At 36.7% G+C, this 24,329-nt stretch overlaps 1 protein-coding gene across 1 annotated transcript in view; it reads right to left on the bottom strand.

Annotated features, from left to right (window-relative positions):
* Positions 1-634: 634 nt before the first annotated feature.
* Positions 635-24,329, bottom strand: part of NKAIN3 (sodium/potassium transporting ATPase interacting 3) — a 188,309-nt gene continuing 164,614 nt past the window's right edge. The window contains exons 6-7 of the mRNA XM_018074892.1: positions 5,241-5,324; positions 635-1,637 (exon numbers count right to left, since the gene is read on the bottom strand). Of these exons, the coding sequence (XP_017930381.1) occupies positions 1,624-1,637; positions 5,241-5,324 (98 nt within the window). The 3' untranslated portion in view covers positions 635-1,623. The remainder of the gene's footprint in view (positions 1,638-5,240; positions 5,325-24,329) is intronic.

The following is a 24,329-nucleotide window of genomic DNA, read 5'->3' on the forward strand; positions in this document are numbered from 1 at the left end:
TTTCTTGTTGTCTTTCTCTTAATACTTACTTCATACTCGGTTTCAGGGAAGGTTAACCAAAGTTCAGGTTGTGTTTTCTCCGAAGTTGGTGACGTCTTTGAGTTAACTAGCTGGAAAGCAGATGGATGCATCACAAGACCCTTGCTGCCTGAAAATGATAGACTCTACTTCCATTGTATTTCTTACCATCCCCAATAGATTCATATTGGTAAATAACACAGATTTTAGGAGGGAAAGGATCAAGACAAGCTTTCGTCTAGCTCTCACCTGCTCAGACTTGACAATACACAATACAAAGAAGACTGCAAATTTAGGATCTAAATGTTTAGATCAGCTGAAGATTGCCTAGGGTATTTATGAAGGAACTCGGAGGACCTCTGTTCAGTCTCTGGTGGAGAGGTAATGAAACACACACCAAAAGGAACGTCCTTCTTGACAGTCCCCCCAAAGAAACCATGAAGTTAAAATAGTGCAAAACCACAAACAGTCCCAAAACCCCAATGGAAACACAGAGGTTCTGTAGAGACACATGACTTTCTGGGGCATACAAATCTACACAGCACTTTATATTGTAATTAAGAAGAAAAAAATAAAATGTTCTGTTAAAAAGACTGCCAGTTCTCCAGATAAAATAGCTTTGTGTATCACTTTATGCTAGTGGTGACAGAATAGAAAACAAAATACCACAGTTACATACATGTTCTTTGTCTAGAAGTATTTACAAATAACTTTACAAATTTTTACACACATTTTCAGTTTTGCTTGTTTACTTTTAAATTAAGAGAAAAATTAGTCCCCAGAGGCTTCTAAGGCTTCAGTTGGTACCTTGTACTGTACATTCATGCTTGGCTTCTTCCTGGGAGAAGGGAGGAAAGGAGTTTAAAAATGTGCAAATCACAGACATCTAAACAGCCCTGGATGTAAAGGTTCCTGGAGACTGACACCCATAGAGCGGTCGTCCTACTTCTCTTCAAATCAGAGATAGCTTCTGGTGGTGGATTCAGGGCAAAAGAGACTATGAAAGGAAAAGGAATCATATCTGAATTGCTATAATTAGGTGAGTATGTTAGTGCTTGAACATCTGGGTAAGAAGAGTCATAGATCAATTCCTACTGCATTCAGCAGTTCAAACAATGCAAGGAGTGGACATTGTGAATTCTAAATATAGCATTGAAATGATCTCTTGTACACTGTTAGGATTTGACTCCTGTTGCATATTTTGGAGTCAAAACTACTGTTAATTTACACAATCTTGACCAGGCACAGTATGATCCTATCAGTCAAAAAATACTGACATTTTTTAGAAAGACACACCCTTCTAGTTTTCACAGGTTGTTTTGTTTTCATGCCTCAACACTAAACGTTGTAAAAATATTGAAATTAAAAAAGAAAAAAATTTACAATTTACAAGTGTCCTTATAAGTAATCAGAAATTCAAGATCATCTACAAAGATCTACGAAATAACAATGCTGATAATGACACTGAGCCTGTGGGAAGAACATTCCACATGCCGTGAGGAACGGATGGTGGGTTTCTTCCAGAACGATGAGTCACAAGGTTGGTCTTTTCTTCTAAAATCTGTTTCTTCAGCTACAGCAGCAGAAGTCTTGAGTCCATGTTCATTACTTACTTCGACCTAAAAGCAGGAGATATGCATTACTTACAAATGAAAACTTATTCTGTTTACCTCCTAATTTGTGAGCTGTAAATTCATACCAATGGAGAGGTTAGTAACTAATGAACAAGTGGATAACTCTCATCTGGTCACTAATTTCCTCAGCTGTAAGACTCACATATAAGGTCAAGGACGAATAATTAGGTACAAAGCAGTAGCTTTGTATTACGTATACCACAAAAGCAAGAAACACTTGGGGAAAAATCCCACAGCTGGTGAAACATGTCTAAAGCTCACACAATAACAGATTCAGTTTAGCATAACATATTTTAACAGTGTAAGATGCATTTTCACCGGGTTGTAAAATTCTGACATCACCTGCTTATAAACTTGTGCATTTGAGCTGGACTCACACTATTTATAGTTCTCACCACAACACACCTGCTGAATCGATGTGTTCTCACATGACTCCCTGTACATCACGTTTACTTGTGTAATCTTGAAAAATCTATGTTGGTCTTTCAGAGCAATTTTAAGATGGGTAAAGTCTCAGGGGAAGATAAAAACAGGACGGGATCACACAGGTCCATCACAGAGTAATAACCTCTCCACTGTCACATTTTCTCATATACTGAATCAGTTCCACGAGCAGAAGTTAGCAATATTCTTAGAAATGCTAGGGACATCCCTAAATGGAATTAGGGATTCAGTCTGTTTAGATATGGTTGCCCAAAGCTATAGTAGTTTTATTTTACTATATTATTATTATTACAATCATCATAAAAATTATAATTACTATATAACATTATTATATTAGTTTCTGACACTATTATTGTGATAATATATTATTAATGTATTATAATACAGTTACTATTAATAAGAATAATATCTAATGCAAACCAAAATGCAACTACTTATTTTTTTCTTCTAGTTGCCATGCTCCTGTCTTTTCCAGTGGCAGTACATGAAGCAATTCTAAATACTACAGAGTAACCAGACTCTTGATACAGACAAATAGACACAACAGTCTTCTTTATAGTCCTGGTGCTTTAGTCTCAAATAGAACATGACAATTGTTTTTCCACTCTGTTTCCACTGTTGTCGCCTGCCTTATACACATCTCAGTTGAAACTGTGTGATTCAGGGCAATGATCCTGCTTCTTGTCCCATAGCCTAATGGAGTTATAGCCAGAACAAAGAGCAGACAAGCAAGCTATGATGATTCATATTTGGATTAAAATTTGTTCCCCATGGGAACAAGTTCAAATTTAACCTCTCTGAGGGGTGAAAAGGAAAACTAATTTTAGTCTTGCTAATCGTTAGTAATTATGGTAGTACTAAGTAAAAATTATACTGAGTATGGGTACTTGATAAAAACAGACTGTCTTCCACATGGTTTGGATGAGACCACAGAGTCTTGTATTTTCAATGGGTGATGCTTAGTTAATTTATGAATGAAATAAGGGAAATAAAAGGGATGAGAAAAATGGAAATACAGCCAAGCTTTAATCTATAAAATAACATTTATGAAGGCTTTTAATGTATTTTTACAAGCATTATTCATGTTCAATTCTAAGGGAACAGAGATGGAGTTTTGCACAGCCTGGGCCCCAGAAGTCACATTTATAAGGGATACTGTGGATTCTCAGACTATATATAACTGATATAGATAGCAATTCACTTATCAAAGGAAGTCAAGAAGGGAAATGAGCTGCAGAGAGATAAACACCTGCAAATTTCTGGCATAATCCACTGACAAAGTTCTGTCCAGCAATTTGGCTTTTAATTCAAATTTTGATCACTGATAGTAATTTTCCTCCCAGCTTATGTAAAGATACTCTCTGTATCTTTCAATACATAAACCCAAAACATCAATAGGGAAGACAATACAATATAGTTTCCCTCTCAGTTTTATACTTCTTGAAGCAATAAAGAAGCCAGAGAGGGTCCTCCCAGCCATACAAGAATACACATACATGGGAAATGGGAAGATGCCATCTATTCTCCAGTATCACCTCACCAACAACTCCAAAATCCTTTGAGCTACTTATCGAAAATCTGCCAGCAAAGAACAAATTATCAGATGTTGTGTTTTTTCTACTGCAAAATGAATTAAAATATTTTGCAGGAATGTATTTTAAGTTTTCTGTGAATATGTCTTTTATACTCTTCTTTAATTATAGTAAGTTCGCTAAGAAGGTGTTAAACATTTATTCACTTAATTCTTACAACTAACCTGAATGCAGATTTAAAGATTAAAATCTTTCACAGAGAGGTGTAAATGCTGTAGGTGCAGCTTTCTTGCTCCTGAATACCAGTTTAACTTTTTCCTCTAACAGCTTATTCAGAAGGGTCAAACTCCCATTTTGCAGTTGCCTTTCCCACAGAAAATGCAACAAAATTGACATTTAATGAAATATTACAGAAAACCATAGATTTCAATGTAGGGCACGTACTTAATCAAAAGCCAAAATGTTCATGTGGTAATGTGATATTTCTCCTTATTCTAGCATACACCATATTTTGGGGCCTTCATAATCCTAAAATGTTTAGCTAAATATTTAGTAAATTTTGTCTGTGTTTATTTCTACAAACTGAAAGCTGCATCATGAATAAAATATATTTTTAAAACATGCAAAAATTAATAAAGTCACAAACTTCAGGTGTCAAGTTCCAACTCAAAACATTTGGTTAGCAATTGTCCACTTTAAATTAAAACCCCAAGTACATGTGCACATGCATACACCAGGAAAAACCTTCAACCCATTTTAATTCTGTTAACTGATAAATAAAATACAGTAAGTCATTAAATCAGTTTCAATTACCTGTACATGGGTTTCGTGTTGCATTTAAGATGCATGAAAGGCCCAAAGGTAAATTTAAAGACAGAAAGTAACAGCACAACTTCCAACCATATCAGAATTTCTAAATTAACATTTTCTGGTTTACCAATAATACTTTGCAAAATCATCTATTTGAAGTTATACAAGCTTCTGCCAAAACATATGTACTAGTAATGTCTCCCCATATCTTAATTTATTTCAAATAAAAAGAATAGATATGCATCCAAACTTATTCATTAGGTAGCAGAGCAGGAAGAGTCTATGAAAACATATGATTTTCATGGTGTGAGCAAATAAGTGATGACAAAGAGATAATGAACTTCCAGTGAAACTTGACAGATAGTTAGATTTTAAGCTGACTAGTAGTTTTTCAGCAAACATTTTTCTTTCAGTAGCTAGACAAATGTAAAAGCTTCTGCTTTTCTATAAATGGGTTAATCTCATTAAGATTTCTGCAGCAGCAGCAGCCATAAACCAGCTCTTTTCTTACTAAAAAGTCAGCAGGGGATCAATTCCATCCTTCACTGAGAGGCTCTCCTTGCGTTAAGATGAGGCACAACATGGCAGACATGGTGCTATCTACTAATCCTTGTTTTAGCGGGTATGTCATCAATGACAAAGTGCCCTCACTCAAATGTTTTATGCGGATTAATTTTTAATTAAATTCTAATTTAAAATATAATTAAATTATAAGTAATCTGATGCCGAAATTATTTTAGGAGAAGGTTAGCTTTCAGTTCAGTTAGAAGGATTAATGTAGTCCATAGGACCAGAACCTTACCTATAGGCTTTACAGGCTTTAACTCAACATGTTCCTGGGGGGGCTGTCGGTAGGAGTATGTGTCAAGTCCGCCTATGAAATCAACTGAAAACACAACAGTTCCAGAAATGAACAAATGGAAATGAAAATATGTCAACTGAAAAAGAAATACGGACAAATTATGTTTAAAAAAAAATAGTAAGCGCATGCACAAGTTTGCACACAAGAAATAAACCAAGTAGGTAAAGATGCTGTGGAAACTGCTTACAGAAGGCTCTGTGCTCTGTCTTCCTTGGGGTCTATTTAGCCCCGTGCCTGCCAAGACAGGCTAGCATTTGTTTGACAAGAAACACATGCTCCTGCCAGTGTGAGGCACCACTGCCAAGGGGGCGTTCATGGATGTGCGGAGTGAGTGAACAGAAACCACCAAAGGGTAATGTAGCTGATTCTCTTTAGGGCAATCTCACCATATATATATATATATATACACACATATATAATTTTATAATATATATATGTAATATATCTAAAAATATAAATATATTTATATATTACCCTTTAAACTCCTTTTGAAGAGTTTAGAAATTTAGGCAATGGAAACAGTTTAGCTTGTGAACCTAATTTCACCTAAACTCTTAAAGCTCAATGGACTTGCAGGAATGTAAAGCATCAACAAAAAGCAGAGGTGTGAGCACTGAGTTAAGAATAAACAGGTGATAACTAAATGTGAAAAAACAGCAGCGTCTTCACTCAGTGAACTTCTGGGGTCAGGAAGCCTTCCCAGAATCCTTCCACTTTCTCTCAAGGTTTCTATGTCAGAAATAATGTGAGGATATTTGCTCTTGAGAACTTTTTAGTTCCTTCTATGGTCATAATGGTTTTAAAATAAGATATTTTAGTCTGAATCTTGTATTTTGTGTTTTTGGTAAGATTTTAAGCAGTTTCAAGATGCCACAAGTCCAAGCTATCCCAGAAATCTTAAAAGCAGATTTGTGAAAGGCTATTCTGTTGATTTTGAAAGGCTTTTTGCAGACCCACTCAGAGCTGACAAATTCACAGCACATTAGGATCCTTTGCTCACATGGAAAACAACTACCTTCATTTGTCCTAAACAGAATTTGATACTCATTGTGCTAATTGCTGTGTGAGAAACACCTAATAAGAAACAGCCTCTTCCCAGTCAATGTGTGCACTAGGTAGACAAGAAAAAGTGCTCATCTAGGATGAGGGGATGGCAAAATAAGGCTTAGAGATTGAAGGACTGATGAAATACCTACTGGTTTACCAATAATATTTTGCAAAATCATCTATTTGAAGTTACATGAGCTTAATATTGGAAATGCTCCTGTTGGTTTAGTTGTCTCTCCTGAGTCCAGGAAAGAGGTAACTTGGATGAAAATTGAACTTGATGTACTTCAATCATACAGCATCACCTTTGCCCCAGGGCTGTTTTCTCACAACTGTCTGAGCAGGACATAATGTTGAAGAGCTAGCAGGCCTAGTGCCAATCCCAGTCTATATCCACCTCCTCTTTCTTTCATGCTGCAGCTCTCCTTCGGAAAGTTGTCACTAAATGAAACAATATACATCAAAACTTACTTCAGCACTAATGGGACTGAAGCCTTACAAAGGAAATATTTGCAGATAAATTTTTGTGAAAGTTCATTTTTAAAATCATTAAATCATAGAATGGTTTGGGTTGGAAGGGGCCTTCAAGATCATCTAGTTCCAACCCCACTGTTGTGGGCAGGGACACCTTCCACTAGACCAAGTTGCTCAAAGCCTCATCCAGCCTGGTCTTGAATGCTTCCAGGGGTGGGACATTCTGTTCCAGAGCCTCACCACACTCACAGTAAAAAATTTCTTCCATTAGGAAGAAACCTACTCTCTTTCAGTTTGAAGCCATTCCCCTTTGGCCTGTCACTCACCACATGCTCTTGGAACTAGTCTCTCAGCATCTTTCTTGTAGGTTCCCTTCAGGTAGTGAAAGGCTGCAATTAGGTGCTCATGAAGCATTCTCTTCTCCAGGCTGAATAATACAAATTGTCTTAACCTTCTCTAAAAGGAGAGGTGCTCCATCCCTTTAACCTACTTGGTGTCCCTCCTCTGGACTTGCTGTGAACAGGTCGATGTCCTTTGTGTGCTGGGAACTCCAGAGCTCAGTATGTCTAATATATTACCTAGTTACTGAACAATTTTTTAGAATAAATTACAACTATAGTTTTGTTTGGTTTGGTTTTTTTTTTTAGTTATGTACTTTAGTTTTCCCTGATTTCTGAAGGTTTGGGCATTTTTGTTTTGTTTTGTTTTGTTGTTTTTTTACTGAGCACATGTTAACACAAGGAGTTAAAAGAATGTTTTTGAGACAATTCCTCTCAGCAGTCACAGGCATCATCTGCAATTGTAAGCATGGAGACCACGTAATTAGCCCTTCCACCAACAAATCTTTTTGAGCAAGAAATGAAGTCAAGAGGTATTAATGATTGACAACATAGATGTGTCTTTGTCTGACAAAGAGAATGTATTTAAAAACACCATACAGCAGATGTTCAGATGAGCTGCTCAAACCTATTTAGCCAAGGCTTTCCCTTTCGCAATATATATATATAGAATTAAAGTTAAAATTCACCTTAAAATTCGTGTGAAGCTAATTCTCAAGGCAAGAAGCTGCTCTATCACACAAGACAATGGAATGTGCCATTTTTCATTATGCACTCTATTTTATAGCTGATAGCTCTTTAATACGAAGATTCATCATCAATTATTTGAATAATTCAAGTTGCTTTTAGTTTTAAAAATTCATTCTGATTTTACCTGATATTTTCATCACTTATAATTAGTATACTTCCAGGACTAAGACCACAAATGGCTATTAAACAGAGAAAATTGAATTTTTATTTTCATTGGTCACAAAGACATTACTATGTACTTTTCAGTGCAAATAAACATCAAATACTTTAAAACTTCTGGATGCATGCATACCTCCTTTTAATAGGCCAAAAGTAAGCAGCACATTTTTACAGGTTTTCCAAAGGGAAAACATTGGTTTAAAGATGATATAAAATAATTGTTTTTGTGTATTTCTGGCCTGGTTAATGGATTATGGATAATTTCTGTCACAGATTCATAGGACTACAATAATTAGCTTCAGAAAATTGCATATGTCTGGAAGAAACTTCAGCAAAAAGCTCAGGGTTCTATACAGTTCTATAATAGTATGCATTAAATTAAAAAAAAACAAACCCACAACTTGTTAGCAGTAGGGATATTCAGTCACTAAACAATGAACACCCCACGTAGTCCAGTCATTAACTACAGTCATGCAGAGAGAAACTTAAAATCCCAGGGAAAGGATTTTTTAGCATCCCACAGATAATAGCAGGTTATAGAAGAAGCTGGTTATTTTATCTGCAGCTGGCTGCAAAACATGATCCATATTCCCAGGGAATTGCTCTCTCCTTGTGTCACCTCAGTTTTGTGGTCATGCTGGATGCTTAATGGCCAGTATGAAATGTTCCTTTAGAGTTCACTACCTGCTGTGCTTGGAAGTGCAAATCGGTGCTGTCTGTCCACTGTGGGCAGTCCATTAAAGTGATGTTCATTCATTCATGGGCCATATCAGAGGAACAGTTGTCATAATCTGCCTGAGCGAGAGAAGTGCAACACGCTGCTGGCTGAAGAAAGTGTAGCCGGCGTCCTCAGTAATTTTGAGGGTTATTCTTTTCTAGACAGGTGACATTTTTGTTTGCCTTACTACTATTTATCCAGTGCATTCGCCCATATGTCGCTTAAAATTTGCTTTGCTTTGAATGTAGCGCAAAAGAATCAGAGCTCTGAAAAAAAATCCTTTCTCCTTTTCCACCCTCTCATCTGAAATTCAGCTTCTCTGGCAATATCCCATTCACCTATTGGCAGGCCCTGTGCAAAGAGCTGCCAGAGCTTGTCAGCTCATTGGTATATTACTAATTTCTTTCAAAGTTGGCAAATTCTAAGCGTGTCTGGAGGTGTAGGTTATGAACATGGCAGCAATATGCCAATAGCACAACTCTCAGTAAATCCTGCAGTCTCTTGGCCTGGAATACCTTAGATCCTATTGATGCTTGCCTCCCTTTTTTATAAATGACTGTAAGCCCCAAAACTGATGGTTTGAATGGCTGGCATCTCCAGCTGTCCCCTTTCCAAGAGAGGGGCAGACTAGCAGCTGCTTGAACTTGTGTTTTTATGAACAGAAGATTTTCTTAACCTGCGGGGTTCCAAATGCTACTTTGCATTGAATTATTTTCCTTGTACTGAGATTTTTTTTTAAATGGTAATATATCAATGCAATTACATTCATTAAGAAAAGATATGTAACTTAGGAGGGTGTAACTAACAGAAAAGGAGCCAAAATCAATAAGAAAGAGGAAGTAAAACAGGGAGATTGATGATAAGTCAGTGCTAGATGCAAAAGGTCCAAACTTTGGACTTTCCACTTGTGGCTTATATAAACTTTCCAGATAAGCATGTTTTTTTCATAGAGTGTCTACTTCTTTCAGTTGCCTTCTGTTCTCAAGAGATACACTGCCCTTACACCTTTCACTGTACCACCCAGACTGACCTAGCTATCTGTCTGGAGTCAATATTATCCATTTTCCCCTCTTCATACTAAGTCTGAGCACCTAAGCCTCATATCATGCAGCAGAAGAATCACACATTCCTATGCAGTATCCCAGGAATAGCTTCTCATTTATGTAGAGGACTAAAGTAGGTAAAATGTGTGAAAGACAATTAAGAAAAGGAGAAGAGGCATCAGTAATGATATGTGGCACTCTGATTGCTGTTCTGTCTCTATAAAGTACTGACAGATGGTAATCAGGTTAAAACAGGATAAAGTGGTAGAAAATTACTAAGACACAACCTTTTACTTAAATTTTTATTACTGGAAGGTAAAAGGGGAATATTTCAATGTTCCACAGCAATTATTAAGATATTTTCACCAGATTTATTTCTTAGTCTTCACCTAGTGAGATAGATCATAACTTTAAAAACCTTGTGACATGTAAGTAACACATTTCTCTGCAGCACTGTGCTGAAAGAAGCATCTTCTCATAAGTTGCCTTAGAAAGGGCACTGACACTGAAATTTTTATTATGATCTTTGCTACTGAGCTCTCTCCTCATTTGATCAGTGATGTGACATCCAAGATATCAATATATGATATTCAAAGACTTTTTATTCTCCAAGGATACAACTGCCCAGTAAGATGAAGGAAGTATGAAGAAGATCCAAGATATTAGGAAGAGAAAATTGCTCAAACCTTCTTAACCCAGATCCCGCAGTCATTCAAAATCTGAAAGTATCTTTCCAAAATCTTCTCCATGCCATGCCTTTGAAAGATATTTACAGCCATCCCGTCCCATTACTGAAGTTAAATGACAGGTTGCCTATATTTTTTTTCTTAAATTAAGCATTTCCCAGTCACTTTCAAGTCATTAAGTACTCCTGGCTACTACATGGTAAAAGTCCCTAGAAGAGTACAGTCATTGCATATAAGGCCTATGGAAGAAATGCTTGTCACAAGTTTATTATTACTAATTTAGTAGCAGGAAAAAAACAACTTTAGGCTGCAGATATGTAGAAATAATTTCCTTTAGGCTTTAGTAAACATCTATTTTTCATGGTGTTGTGTTATCTGCAAAGTTTAAGTTGATGAGGAGTAGCTTTCTATTTTGGTTTAAAATGTTATATTGTATTCTCTCCAAATACTTATCAACCTGGGCATCAAACGACCCATATATTTCAGCAGAGTTGGCTATGACTTACATTATTCTTCAGCAAAGATGTTCAAACAAATTATATCTGATAATACATTTTCTTTGCATATTGGTCACTATTTTTTCATTTTAATGAAAATGCTAACATCTTAATGAGAATGCTAATATATGGAGTTGGATTTAAAAACATTTCAAACAGAGAAAGCCTTTTTTTCTGAGGCTTGTATTTAAAGGTGCTATTGCTAGTTCTAGAATGAGATTTCAAATACAGGGAAGCTTAGCCATTTTTCTACATAGGACCAAAGTAAATTGCAAATAATTCTAATTAAAACTTCCTACATAATTTTCTTATACAGTGAGAAAATTAGAAATGTGGAAAATCTTAGCTCACTTGTTTTCACTAATTACTGATTTTCCCCTCCTTGGCACACTTTTTGATCTAATCCCTTTTGGTGCAAAATGCTATGTGTTTCCCTCTTTCTCTTGCCATTAAAGTTATTATATTGCCTATGTACAAATTAAGCCTGCAAAGGAAAAGTAAATTACGCATAAAAGATATTAAATGCCTGGAAATCACATCTATCAGTTATATTCAAACAATCATCATCATGGCTGGGCTTCACGAACAAAGATTAGGGAAAGGTCTCTACCCACGTTTGTCACAAGCACGCTGGTGGCTAAAAAGGCCATGTCCAGTTGCAAAAGGCACAGCAGAAAGACTCCTTAGGTGGTATATTCTGCAGGGTACGATTCTTTCTTTCTTGTCTTTTCTCCTCGAGAGTGATCCTGCGTGCGTTCTCAAAGGCATCAGCAGCGTAATAGATGGTGTGTCTCCAGATCTCCCGATTGGAGGCCAGAGTAGACCAGTTATGTTGATCAATATGGCCAAGGCTGAGATGTTGTTTCAGGGAGTCCTTGTATCTTCTCTTCAGGGCTCCTCTCATGTGGCAGCCAGTGGCAAGTTCACCATAAAGCAAGATCTTAGGGAGGCGGTGGTCCTTCATCCTGGAGACGTGCCCTGCCCAATGCAGCTTTGTTCTCAGCAACAATACTAAGAGGGAAATATGCCATTGAGTTTTCACACTATGTACACACTCAATTGACTAAAATGGCAGCTCAAATAGTAAGTAAAGACTGTTGTACAGAAGGTTGCAACAGCTTCAGTCACATCTCCAGAAACATGATCTTCACAATAAACATGTCCAAGTTGGCTTTGAAAGAGATAGAACTCTGAATTTGCCTTTTGAAGTTATGCTTTGATCTTTTTTTAGTATTCTGATTCAGGAATACATGAAATGTATTAGCGTGTCTTTATATTACTGCTGAGCTTGATGCCATAAACTACAGAGTTCTTTCAAAAATGTTTAGTGCAGATGCTTGGATGTATTGGAATTGATCTATTCCACTTATAGTTCATTGCTAGGCTATAAGTTAGGTGTTTTGTTCCTTCGAGTTGTTTTTTTTCCCCTATCATTTGAGTACCATGAGGATCTACTTCTCTACTGCTGTTTTTTGTATCCATACCAATATCTTTTGGCTTCAGTTATTTGCCAGTATGATCCAATTATTTATTTTTGAGAAAATGCTTAAGTAGTTATATCTGCCTGGTTATTATATACACAAGAATATCACAACTGCTGTTAATAACCTTAACTACAAGTCAAATATTTTGATATGTGAAATTATTATTCCCTTTATATAATGCTGACCCTGTTCAATTCTAATGAATAATTAAGGATAAAATTCCTACAGCAAAGTATTTACATGATCAAATACATGACATAAAGCCATGCCTTTTAGAACACATGTGACATTTGAAGGAAAGGATTTCTATGTGTCAAAGAAAATTCACATCATCCATTCACAGCAGAACACTCTTGTAAAAAGAAAGTTACAGGACTGGAGGGATTCTTTTTATCAGTGAGTGATTCTGGATTTTTGTTCCCACCTTCCTAGTGATGAAAGACTGCCTCTGAAACTTGCTGCTATCATCCTCTGTGACATGGTACTTGCTTCACGTGTTTGTATCTTTTCTTATGAAGACCGAACAGGAGTGAGCCAAGGATGTTCAGGAGAGTGTGTCTGTGTTCATGGCACAGCACAGGACACAAGCCAAAGAGGCAAGGAGCTGCTAACCTACTCCTCAAATAGAGGTTGCAGTGGGGAGCAGCAAAATAGGCAGGTCTTGCAGATGATGGTAAGAACTTGGGAGGCCAAGCAGAGCGTGCTGCAAGTCAAGAAGCCAGAGACTTGGCTGAGACTCAAATGGGAAGCACCGTTTTCCAACTGCATAGACAAAGACAACAATGGAGGAAAGGCTATAAGCCCCTCATTTCTATTCTGTATGATCCAGTAAGTTTGAGTTTTCCATTTAAAAAGCATTCTAGTTTAAAATTCCATTAAATCTGCCTTTTAAAAATTTTGTATTGTGGTATTTCTGGGGAGTTTTCTATAAAGAGGACTGTGCACATCCACTTCAAAGGTCACATTCAGCCCATGTTGCAATTTTTCTTGTCTTTCCTTTGTAGTCCTTTTTTTATTTGCTTTAAAATCTGCTTAACATCTCTTCCTGTTAATGTCCTTCTTCCCTCACCCTTCCTTTCTTTATTAGTAGCTGACTTCTCTGTGATCCAGGTACAGAAGTACCTTTCAAGGTACATCTTTACCTTGAAAGACTTGATATCTTGAGCTTGATACAGATGCCAAAACATGTACCTTCAGTAGCCTAAGAGATCAGGTATCAGTTTTTCCAAAATACTAATCTGATGGTATTTTCCATTTTATGATATCAAACCCATTAACACTGTTTAACATTGTTTTCCATTTCAGGTGCTGCTGTTTCCATTTCCTCATCCTCATTCTCATTTACCATCCTGCCTTTGCCCCCATGACCATCAGTGATATCTTGTGTAGAAATCCTGCTTCACCATATGATATTTTCTTCTTAGTGTGGGGTATTGTATGCATTCCCTTCTCTGCAATAGCACTGCACTCACAGTTACACCTTTCTTAGCGGTGGTCTGCTGCAATCCTTGAGGATGCAAACCCCAAGGTTTTCCATCACATATCTTCGAGGGTTTTAGCCTCTTTAAAATCCAAACTAGCTTTTTTCCTTTGTTAAGCACACAATGGAGACCCCACATTCTCCCTCTCAGCACATAAGCCTGTGGTCCTACTGTGCCTTCTCTGAATGCAAGCCTACAGACAAGAAACAGAAGTGGATAAACCCCTTCTGTGATCTCCAGATCTCAGACTCCTCCTTCCAATCTTTTATCTGTGTGAAGGAACACAAACCAGTAAGCTCTTTTGATTGTTCTTGCCTTTAGTTTTTCAAGATGAGGAAGCCACCAAAATAATCCTTCAGTTGATCAGTGTCATGACAGCCTTCTCAAGCCTCAGTAAATGCACTTTCAAGTCCTTCTATGCCACCCTTAGTCTGTCCCAGAACGTATGATCATCCAGTATTTCAGAGCCATTGTATATATGTCTGCTAAGTCTACTAAATCACATCTAAATGCATCCATGAGAAATTGTTTGTCTCCATGAGTCTTTCTCTGCAAATGAGGATCTCTATTTCACCTCATATTTTTATTGCTTTTCTCCTGCTCTATCTTCATATTCAACTTGCTCATTTCTTAGTATTGCTTTTGACATTACCATCTCTATCACCAAATCAAATTAGCTCCCCAAAATATATTCTAATAAGACTACATTCTCAGCTTTGAAAATAGAGCTAAGAATGTAAAGCATTATAAAATGAGAGCTTACAGTGACCAGTGGTCTTTTCATACATGATGGAGTGAAAAAAGAAATATCACATGTGCTAGCAAACATGATGGCTAGGAAAACAGTTTTCTCATTGTTAGAAAGTGGTATCATTTCATATCAGGAGAAAGATGAATATCTGAAATAGAGTCTGTAACAGGATTACCACTCACTTTGAAGCCACCAATGAATTAATCTGCTAATGAGAAAGAAAGGTAATGTAATACTGACCTCATCCATAAAAAAACCTCTTCCTGAAGAAAGATGAAGTAAAAAATACACTTTTTTGAAAACTTTGTAACTCTCAAATTTCAGTCCTCCAAAATAACAGCGCCATGATTAACGAGCAAAAGAGAAGGAGTAGAAATTAATGGTGAGGAATAAGAGTCATCATATAAATGGTGAGAGTCACATAGTATTACTTAATTTTGCTGTATCTAACCTGTGATATTGAGAACTGAGAACAGATGAACTGAGATTAATTTTCTGCTAACAAAACCAACTGTGTATTTACAGATTCAAGGAAAAAGAATGTCAAATGAAGTTTGACGTGAGTCCATCTATGACCCAAATCACAGAGCACTGGCAAGAGAAAAACTTGTTATGATATAGAGTTAATAAAGCACACCAGTAATACAGACTAAATGCAATAAATATAATGTAGCTTTTTTGAAAAACAGCTTTTCTTTTATTTGACCATCTGGCCCAGCTGGAAAACCATATCACCTATATCTCCTGATGTATTAAGACAACACCTTTTGCTATGAAACTTGCTTCACTTATATACTGAAATAATTAGTGCTATTGAAATAGTACAACTAGAAAATCTGAAAAGTATCACATACAGACAACAAGTCAAAGTTCACAAACAGGAGGAATTTAGAAAGGTTGAAGGTGTGATGACATCAGAGACATGATCAAGAGAACTAAAGAAGAGACAAGAATTTCACAGGATAAAGAAAAGTGTTTAGCAAAAAACTACCTTAATTAGTTTCAATATTTTAATATCTTCTCCTTTTCCTTTTTCTTTGTGGTTCTTCTAAGAAATCCTTGTGATACTTTTTTAACAAGGGTCTTTCTCTTGCTTTGATCTTGTCAGTAATCAGTAGTTATTCCTTTCTTTTCCAAACAAAACTGACAACTTTTATTGGTGAAACATGCTGGTTGCCTTTAGATGTATGAGATTTTCAAAAATGAGTGAAGTCGTGGATAGTTAATTCTTATTTGAGTTGTTCAGTTTTACCACATTTTGAGAAAGTAGCCACTACCAAATAAAATTATCTTCAAAATTTACCTGGCTATGACCTGAAATTGATTCAATGTACTTCACTGACTTGTCCTGGTTAGCCATCTCTTTTTGAATTTACAGTAGCTGCTTTGCAAAGTACTTTGAATATCCTCTAAAGCTATAATGTATGATTACATACACTGAAACCCATTAGATAAACTGGGACCCATATTTTATGATTTTTGTCATGGATACTCCCTTAAAACAAGAAATGAGCAGCTTTGGCTTTTTCAGTATTGTATTTCAAAACTTAGTGCTATTTGAACTGTGAATAAACCTTATCTTTAGGAAAATTCAGTGGCAGTCTCTCAGCTCAACTGGTCTGCATGGATCTGTTTTGATTTTTGAAGCTATTATCTGTAAGGTAGAAGGGAGAACTTTTCTTTCTTCTAAGACAGAACTTCACCATCTCTCTCTCAGACCAGGCATGGGCATAAAGGAAAAGGCATTGGGAACTCTGACTGCCTAAACTGCTAATTCATCAACAAGTCCATTGAGTCTCTCAGACAGGGTGAGATACATACGGTGGGAAGCTGTGGGAATAGTTGTCTCTATTGCAACTGTTCACTGCCCACTGAATTCCCAGATTCCTTATCAGTATATAACCAAGACAATTTACGGCCCATTGTAGAGCCTGACTAATCCTGTGCTGTCCTTGTTCAGCACATCCCTTCATCACAGGTGTGCACCACTTCCTCCAGGCTTACACTTCCCACACCATAGGCAGCAGTTAATACAAGACAGAGCTCTTAGGCATGATTTGCTAACTGGGAAATTATCATTCAAGCAGCAGTAACAATGAAACAGATATTACTTAAGCTGAGGCTTAGAAATTAGGATAACTTATCTGCATGATGGTTAATATTTGGGTGAGATGGCATTTAGACGGAAGAATGGGAGACTGAAAAGTTTAATTTCAAACTCCACAAACTAAAACAAACTCAGGGCTGCTGCCATTCAGAAATGAAGAAGTAAGAAGATTGCTACTGGAAGTGGAAAATGGATCTGTAATTTTAGTAGAGAAACTGGATGAAAAGTACAGACGTGAATGGGCACCACTTAGGCCTGTGTGTGATGTCGAGTGGAAAGCTCAAGAGAGCAAGACTGGATACTGGAGTAAGATTGATTTAACAGTAGATGCAATTTAAGTGAAAAGGCTAAGGTACTGGCAAGTGGGGGTTGGGTTAGCATCCATTTAAAAACAGATTTAATTTAAACAGAAAGGCCAAGGAGGTGGAAGGTGGAGACTAAAACAAAATCAATACTAAATTAGGTAAGTAGAAGCTTGAATCAAATGAACCAGTTAAAAAAAGGGCATACTGAGTATTTGGAAGCAGGGAATCAGTGCATGGACCTAAGAATGCTTGAGGAACTCTTATTAAATGATATATCCCCTAAAGTCAGAATAATAATATCATTTTAGTAAGAATATTATTTAGTACAGCAGTAAACCAAAAAATCTTAAAGGAACATATAATCTCCAGTTTAAGGAAAACTTCATGAATATAAGTATATTCTTACTCGACATTAATTATCTTCTGTCACAAAATCACAGACTGGTTAGTGTTGGAAGGGACTTCTGAAGATCATCTAGTCCAATCCTCTGCTAAAGCAGGTTCACCTAGAGCAACCTGCTATTTCTATCTACTGTGAAAGAGACACCACAGCCACTCCAGGCAGCCTGTTCCAGTGCCCTGTCTCCCTTAAAATAAAGACTTTTTTTCTTGTATTCAGACGGAAGTTCCTGTGTTTCACTTTGTACTGAGCACCCCTTGTCCTGTTACTGAGGACCATTGAGAAGAGTTTGGCCCTATCATCTTGACAGCCATCTTTATGATCTTCTCTCAGTCATCTCTTCTCCAGACTAAAAAGGGTCAGCTCACTCAGCCTTTCATTTTAAGACAGATGCTCTGGTTCCCTAATGATCTTTGTAACCCTCTACTGGACCTTCCCCAGTAGTTCCTTTTCTTCCTTGTACTCAGGAGCCTGGAACTGGACACAGCATTCCAGATGTGGCCTCTCTAGGGCTCAGTAGAGGGGCAGGATTGCCTCCCTCGACCTGCTGGCAAAGGGAACTGCTGGTTCATGGGCAGCTTGTTGTCCACCAGGACTCCCGGGTCCTTCTCCACAGAGCTGCTTTCCAGCAGGTCAGCTCTCAGACTGTGCTGGTGCATGGGGTTATTCTTCCCCAAGCTCAGGACCCTGCATTTGCCCTTGATGAACTTGTACATAGTTGTACAAATGTATGTATGCATATATATGTGAGATATATAGATAGATAGATATATGTATGGAATATGGCATATAATATTCACAGAATCATTGAATCATAGAATAATTCAGGTTGGAAGGAATCTTTGAAGGCCATCTAGTCCAACCTCGCTGCAATGAGCAGGAGGCAGCTGACACTTCTCTGCACAACCTGTTCCAGTGTTTCACCACCCTCGCTGTAAAATATTCTTCCACATATCTAGTCTGAATATTCAGAACAAAGAGTGAAAATGCTTAACATTAATTGTATTTGTAAAACAGAAATTGATCAGGTAGTAGCAGACTAGCCTTTAAAAACTCTTTAGTTATCAATCTGGAAATCAATTCAAAGTTAAGGAGAGTGTCTATATACCTATGTTTGAACCAAAGTATGTATATGAATGACTACATATCCATCCATATGGACATACATATCCATCTACACACATATATCAATATATGCACATGTATCAAAACAGGCAAAAATTGTCTAAAGATGATATAATACTGTCCTGACACATTTCTCTGTTCAGAGAACCATGTTAGTACTTTCTGAAAATAGTACATAGAATATATTTTGCTTTCCATACAGATATTTCTAAATGCTTTACCTGAAGTCTCATCTAAATCACCATATATATATATGTGTGCATATTTCTACAGTCAGAATCCATAATTGGGGATGGAAGCTAGTGATTGCAACTCTGAAGCTTTTGGTAGCTGAAAGCTCACACAATTCACTGGTATAACAGATATCCTAAAAAAATATTACATTTTACACTTCTAAACTCTCCCTTAACTTCGTACAAAAAAGAATGAGTGGATAACTCCAACTTGAACAAAATGACTAAGTATCATTTCAATGTACGAAGCAGAGGAGAATACGTGTCACCTACCGAGCTATCTGTAGCACCAGGCAGCTGGCTCTGGGTACTTGGGTTTCTCTCACCCACATGAGAGCATTTCAAAGCTGTACCACGTGTTCACCACACCTGCTACGACCTACTAATATTCTGGGGAATATCTGATAATATTTCTTTTTGCTAAAGTGATTAAGCTGGCTCTTTCCTACTGAACTTCAGGAAGAAACTTCTGCCTTGTGCTTAAGGGAGGAATTGTGGGAACGCACCAGAGGAACTCTTGTAATTTAAGTGATTTATCCTTTTTCTTAGTGAAAAGTAAATGACCTGCTGGCTCGCATGGGAATGATACCTTGAATATTATTTTTATACTTATTTGAGGCAACTTTAAAGTAAGAAACGAATTTTTTACTGAGGATAGACTAAAATATTTTACAGAAGTGGTTTAGAAGCTCAAGGGGGATTTCTTCAAGTTATTTGATTCACACCTTAGAGTAAGCTATGTTCTACCAATAAAAAATTGGAATTAGTTTACACATGTTGTTTAGATGTTGCCATTTTCTCATATTTTGTCTGCACCCTATCTGGATAAACCTTTCTTGTTGCATTCCACATGAAACGCATGGTACTTTCAAGCAGATAACTTCTGCTGCTGCTAGAAATATTCCACAGCTAAGACTTCTGTTTTCATATACTGTACACTACCTATTATTTAAAGACAATCCCTTAGCTAAAACAAGATCTTCTGCAACAATCCATGGAGAATACAACTGGAAATGAAGACTGTTTTGTACATTTTGCTAGCAGAATATAAAACCAGACAGTGGTATGGGTTTTGTTTTGGATTTGGGTTGTTTTCCTGTGACAGATTATTCATCTATGGCTTTTAAGCAGAAAGAAAAACAAGGAGGTATCATGCCTCTGCTGTAGTATTTTTGCCACTAACTTATGTTTATATTGTTTAATTGTTTTTATTTTACATCACCTTAGAGGTTTTACCCTTGGTTGTGTGCATTATACCCATGCATGTTTCCATAGGAACTAGAATAAATGCTTGCTCAGGCAATGTATAATAACTTAATATATATAAAAAAGAAATAAATATAAATTGAAAGAGTATGTAGAGGCAATTTAAATAGTATAACGTCTCTGCAGTATTTCTTCCTTCCTTAAATACTTCAGAATTCATTGTGTTAGTTTAGTGAAGGAATGAGCATGCATTTTCATACCATACTATGTTGTTAGACCACAAAATGCTGTTAAAATATCAGGTTTATCCTTTATATTTCCAGTATGGGAGAAAGTGGAGTCAAGTATAAGTAGGATAGTAAATAGGTGAGTCTGCATTTAATCAACTCCAGCTGGACAGACCTCTAATATCTACAGAAACTGTAACTGGAGATTTGTTTCCATTAAATGTCTGGTGGGGCTGTTGAGGAAGTCCCCTGGATACTCCTGGCGATATTTCTGGTTGCACTTCAACCTCTCCTTCAGTTCATGGTAGGCATCTGCAAGATGATAACAGCAACTACCAGTACGGAACAAGCTGCCCTGGAATGCGGATGACACCTCAGTGCAAGGAGCAGCAGGAACCACCTATCATCAACCAGACGTTTTATGGCATTAGCTGGGCTCCCTGGCTTTCCAGATGTCACAGACCACGTTTGAGGACAGGTATGTTGGACTACTCATCTCTGAAGGAGATTACTTTTAGAAAACTATTCTGTTGAATTAAAGAATACATTTGGTTATGAATCCATTACAATTCTGTGCCTGGCAATACGTATAGTCTACGCCTGGCAAAAATAACTGACTCTGTTGTTTTTCTAACACAGGTGTATCGAAATTCTGGGCCTTTGGATTTCTTGTCCAGATGAACAGAAAGATGCAAACTGCTTTTCAAACCTTCCAAAAATAGCGATAGTCACTGCCATTTTACAGAAATGCCAAAGCCAAGAGAATGCTGTTGACCTGGCAGCTATAGTACTTTTCACTGCCAAGCAGTAAAAATTATAATTTTAAAAGTCTGTGTCAAGTATATTCATCCACTGGTCAGTAACAACACATTTTAATTCAATATATCTAGTCATTATGGTCTAAAAGTGAGAGTGGTGAGCACTTAAGCCCACCTGTCTGCTGGCTGCTGTTTGGCAGGTTTTCTAAGTCCTCATTTTAGTGAGATATTTGGACTGTTATTGTCTGGGGATGTTTGATTCTTGTATTGCCCAACAGAAATGTAGTGAAGAATCCTCCTTCTTGGTCATCCTTGATATTAATAATTTCATCACAAAAAAAATTTTTTAGAAGGTTAATGGACTTAACAACGCATGATTGTAATTGATATAAAGATATTAGTAGTAGGTTCCCAAATACTCCTTAGTTAAGGACATTTGTATATTTACATAAAAAGGTAATCAAATATAGTTCTTCATTCACTTTGCAAAAAAATAGTATAGTTATAAGAAATTTGTTACTGCTGGACCTACTCTGTAATTATAAATATTAATTTAAATGTGATGAAAAATTCTTTCTATCTTGTTTGATTACTGGCAACAGATGCTCAATGGTGTGTATAAATGTAAAACCATATGTCAGATAAAGCAATACAGTGGTTTTTCAGTGAAAACAGTAATGTATCTTGCTTTACTTAATATTTGTCTAATGATGGCATACAGAGGGTCATATTCATACCACAGTATGGGGAAAACTCATACTTTGTAAAAACAAATTCATTTTCTCTGTTCTGAAAGTACAGCTGGGCTCTAAATACAACTAGCATAGAGAACAGACAAAAAGGAATTTTTTAAAATTTATTAATTTTGTTCTTGTGGCTTTATTTATGGGATAAATCTTTCATTCATGGTGAATTTCCTTTATTTTTGCTCATCCATAAAAGAGTTTTAAGCTTCCTTGCTTCAGTGTTTCAGTCTCATTTTTACAAAAATGCTGAAATCAAAAATACAGATTTGTGGCAAACTTTCCCCTCTAATTTCACTGTTATTTCCTTATGCAATTTGTATACAACTCAGTTGCCACTTCACAAAATCCCATACAGTATAGAACTATCACTTCTGACATGTGTGAATGTCAGATTTATGAACTAGTATTTAGCAGTAATAGTGCTATCAACTGTTTCTCAGAAAAGTCCAGAAACTATTTAGAAATTTAATAATGATTTTAGCAATTCATTTTGCCTAGTCTCCAGACTCCGCTGTATTAAAACCATTTAGTAACTCTGACAAGGTGGAAACAAGCTTCTGGGTTCATTTTTAGGAGAAAATGATTCACAAACAGGATAGTGACAGGCTTTTATGATTACAGATTTCACATATTCTATTCCTTCAAAAGGGCTTATAGAGATTGATAGATCTACAAAGAAAGAAATGAAAAAATGAAGGGAAGAGATATAAATAGACTTTTTCATTAGGATGAATGATGGAAGGTATTAACCCCACTACAGCAGTGTGCCTTTTACATGTCTATTTTGTTTTATCCCTTTTGACCTGCTATCATCTTCCTTCCGCGTATAAGTTAACTACAGTGGGAAACGTAGGTAAGGTGAGCAATAGCTGGAAATAAATGTTTTCTCAAGCATTATTACTGTTCAGAAAAGTGTCCATCAGCCAAAATGTCAGGCTCAAAATCCATTTAAGCACTGCATAGAGGCTAAGCAGGCAGCTTTTATTAATTTTTAAGTCTGCATGACAGGTTTCAGACCAAGAACTGGGGTTAACTTGATGCAGTGAATATTGCAGTGAATTTATTCTGTGAAAACTACTGCAAAATTATGATGGAATAGCTGCATCTACCTGAGAAAAGAATCTGCTGTGTCATATTTAAATGTATAAAATTGCTCTTTAGTTGCAGTTTCTTGGACTTTCATCCTAATGTAAACACTGTCTACTTTTAAGTTGTTTTGAAGAACCACTGTATTGGCATCTCAAATAGTTTTCTGTTCATCATGCTAAGTGAATTTTTCCAGAACAAGTTGTGTTCTTCTCAGCTAATAACTAAACCAAACAATTTTCTCACTGTGCCTTAAACAGTGAGATACATTTATTTAAAATGAATCTGTCAGATTGCTGTGAAGGAGTTAACATTTGTCTTTAATGCATTTATCTATAAGCATAGAGGACTCTAAAACACAAATGGCACTAAGAAACAAAGTGAAATATTAAAAGGGTCCTTATTTGCTTTTGATTGGATTCAGGATCTTAAAAGGCAATAAAAAAGTAACAAATCAGAAATTACTTCTCTCCAATGGCTGTAAAATCTCTTAGCTGTATCTATTCCACTTCTTTGCTCCTCTTTTTCCTTCCTTTGCACACTGCTCTTGCCCCTGCCCCAGGTCACCCTCTGCTAACTAAAAAAAACTATTCGCACATGGGTCTAGATGATTATAGGTAAAGGTACAAATGAAATGGGAAATTTGCCCCTTCCTAACAAAGGACGTTGAGCTGAATTACACCATACTTTCCAAGACAAGTGGGATGATTTTCACCTGCAACAGAAGACCAAATTACCATCGACAGTTCTGAAAGATAAGTGGAAATTAAATGCAGATCCCTGAGTCCTTTGTGGAGAATGGGAACTGGGTTAGTTTTACATACTGGATCACCTTAGCACTTGATGTGTTTTACTGGTTGATAAATATGTTGTTCTCCATTCTCAGTGATTTAAATTTCCATTGGTATCATATGGCTTGAAACTCTCAAAAGACAGTGATGTGGGCACACCATCAGAGGAAAGTGAATTGGGGCTCATCTCTTCTGAAATAGGTTTTTGAAATGAACAGGGCCCTTAATTTGACAATAACCCTCTTGTGAGGCCCTGAATATAAAACACATAATGCTCTTCAGCATGTGACTACTTTCCCTGAACACGTATTACTTGATGGGAGTTGTGTCTTTCTTTTACACATGCATAAAACAGGGTGCGTGAAGCACACTATAAAAGGATAAACAAAACCAACAGTAACATAACATACTTGTGTAAAAAGTAAAGAGCCTGTCTTCTCAAGTACAAATGTATTTGTGTTTGCATGTGGGTTTGCTTGTGCACTATTTCCCTTTTAAAGGCACGGTAGTTTGTGCCATCTTCATCAGTCTGCAGGCCTTCCCTAATGCTTAAGGTAGCCTTCCTGTTCCAGGAATTTAATTAGTAACTGTCTCAAAAAGTTTCCAGCTATCTATAT

This window comes from Manacus vitellinus, unplaced genomic scaffold (assembly GCF_001715985.3).
Source record: "Manacus vitellinus isolate BGI_N305 unplaced genomic scaffold, ASM171598v3 scaffold_1_pilon, whole genome shotgun sequence".
NCBI lineage: Eukaryota > Metazoa > Chordata > Aves > Passeriformes > Pipridae > Manacus > Manacus vitellinus.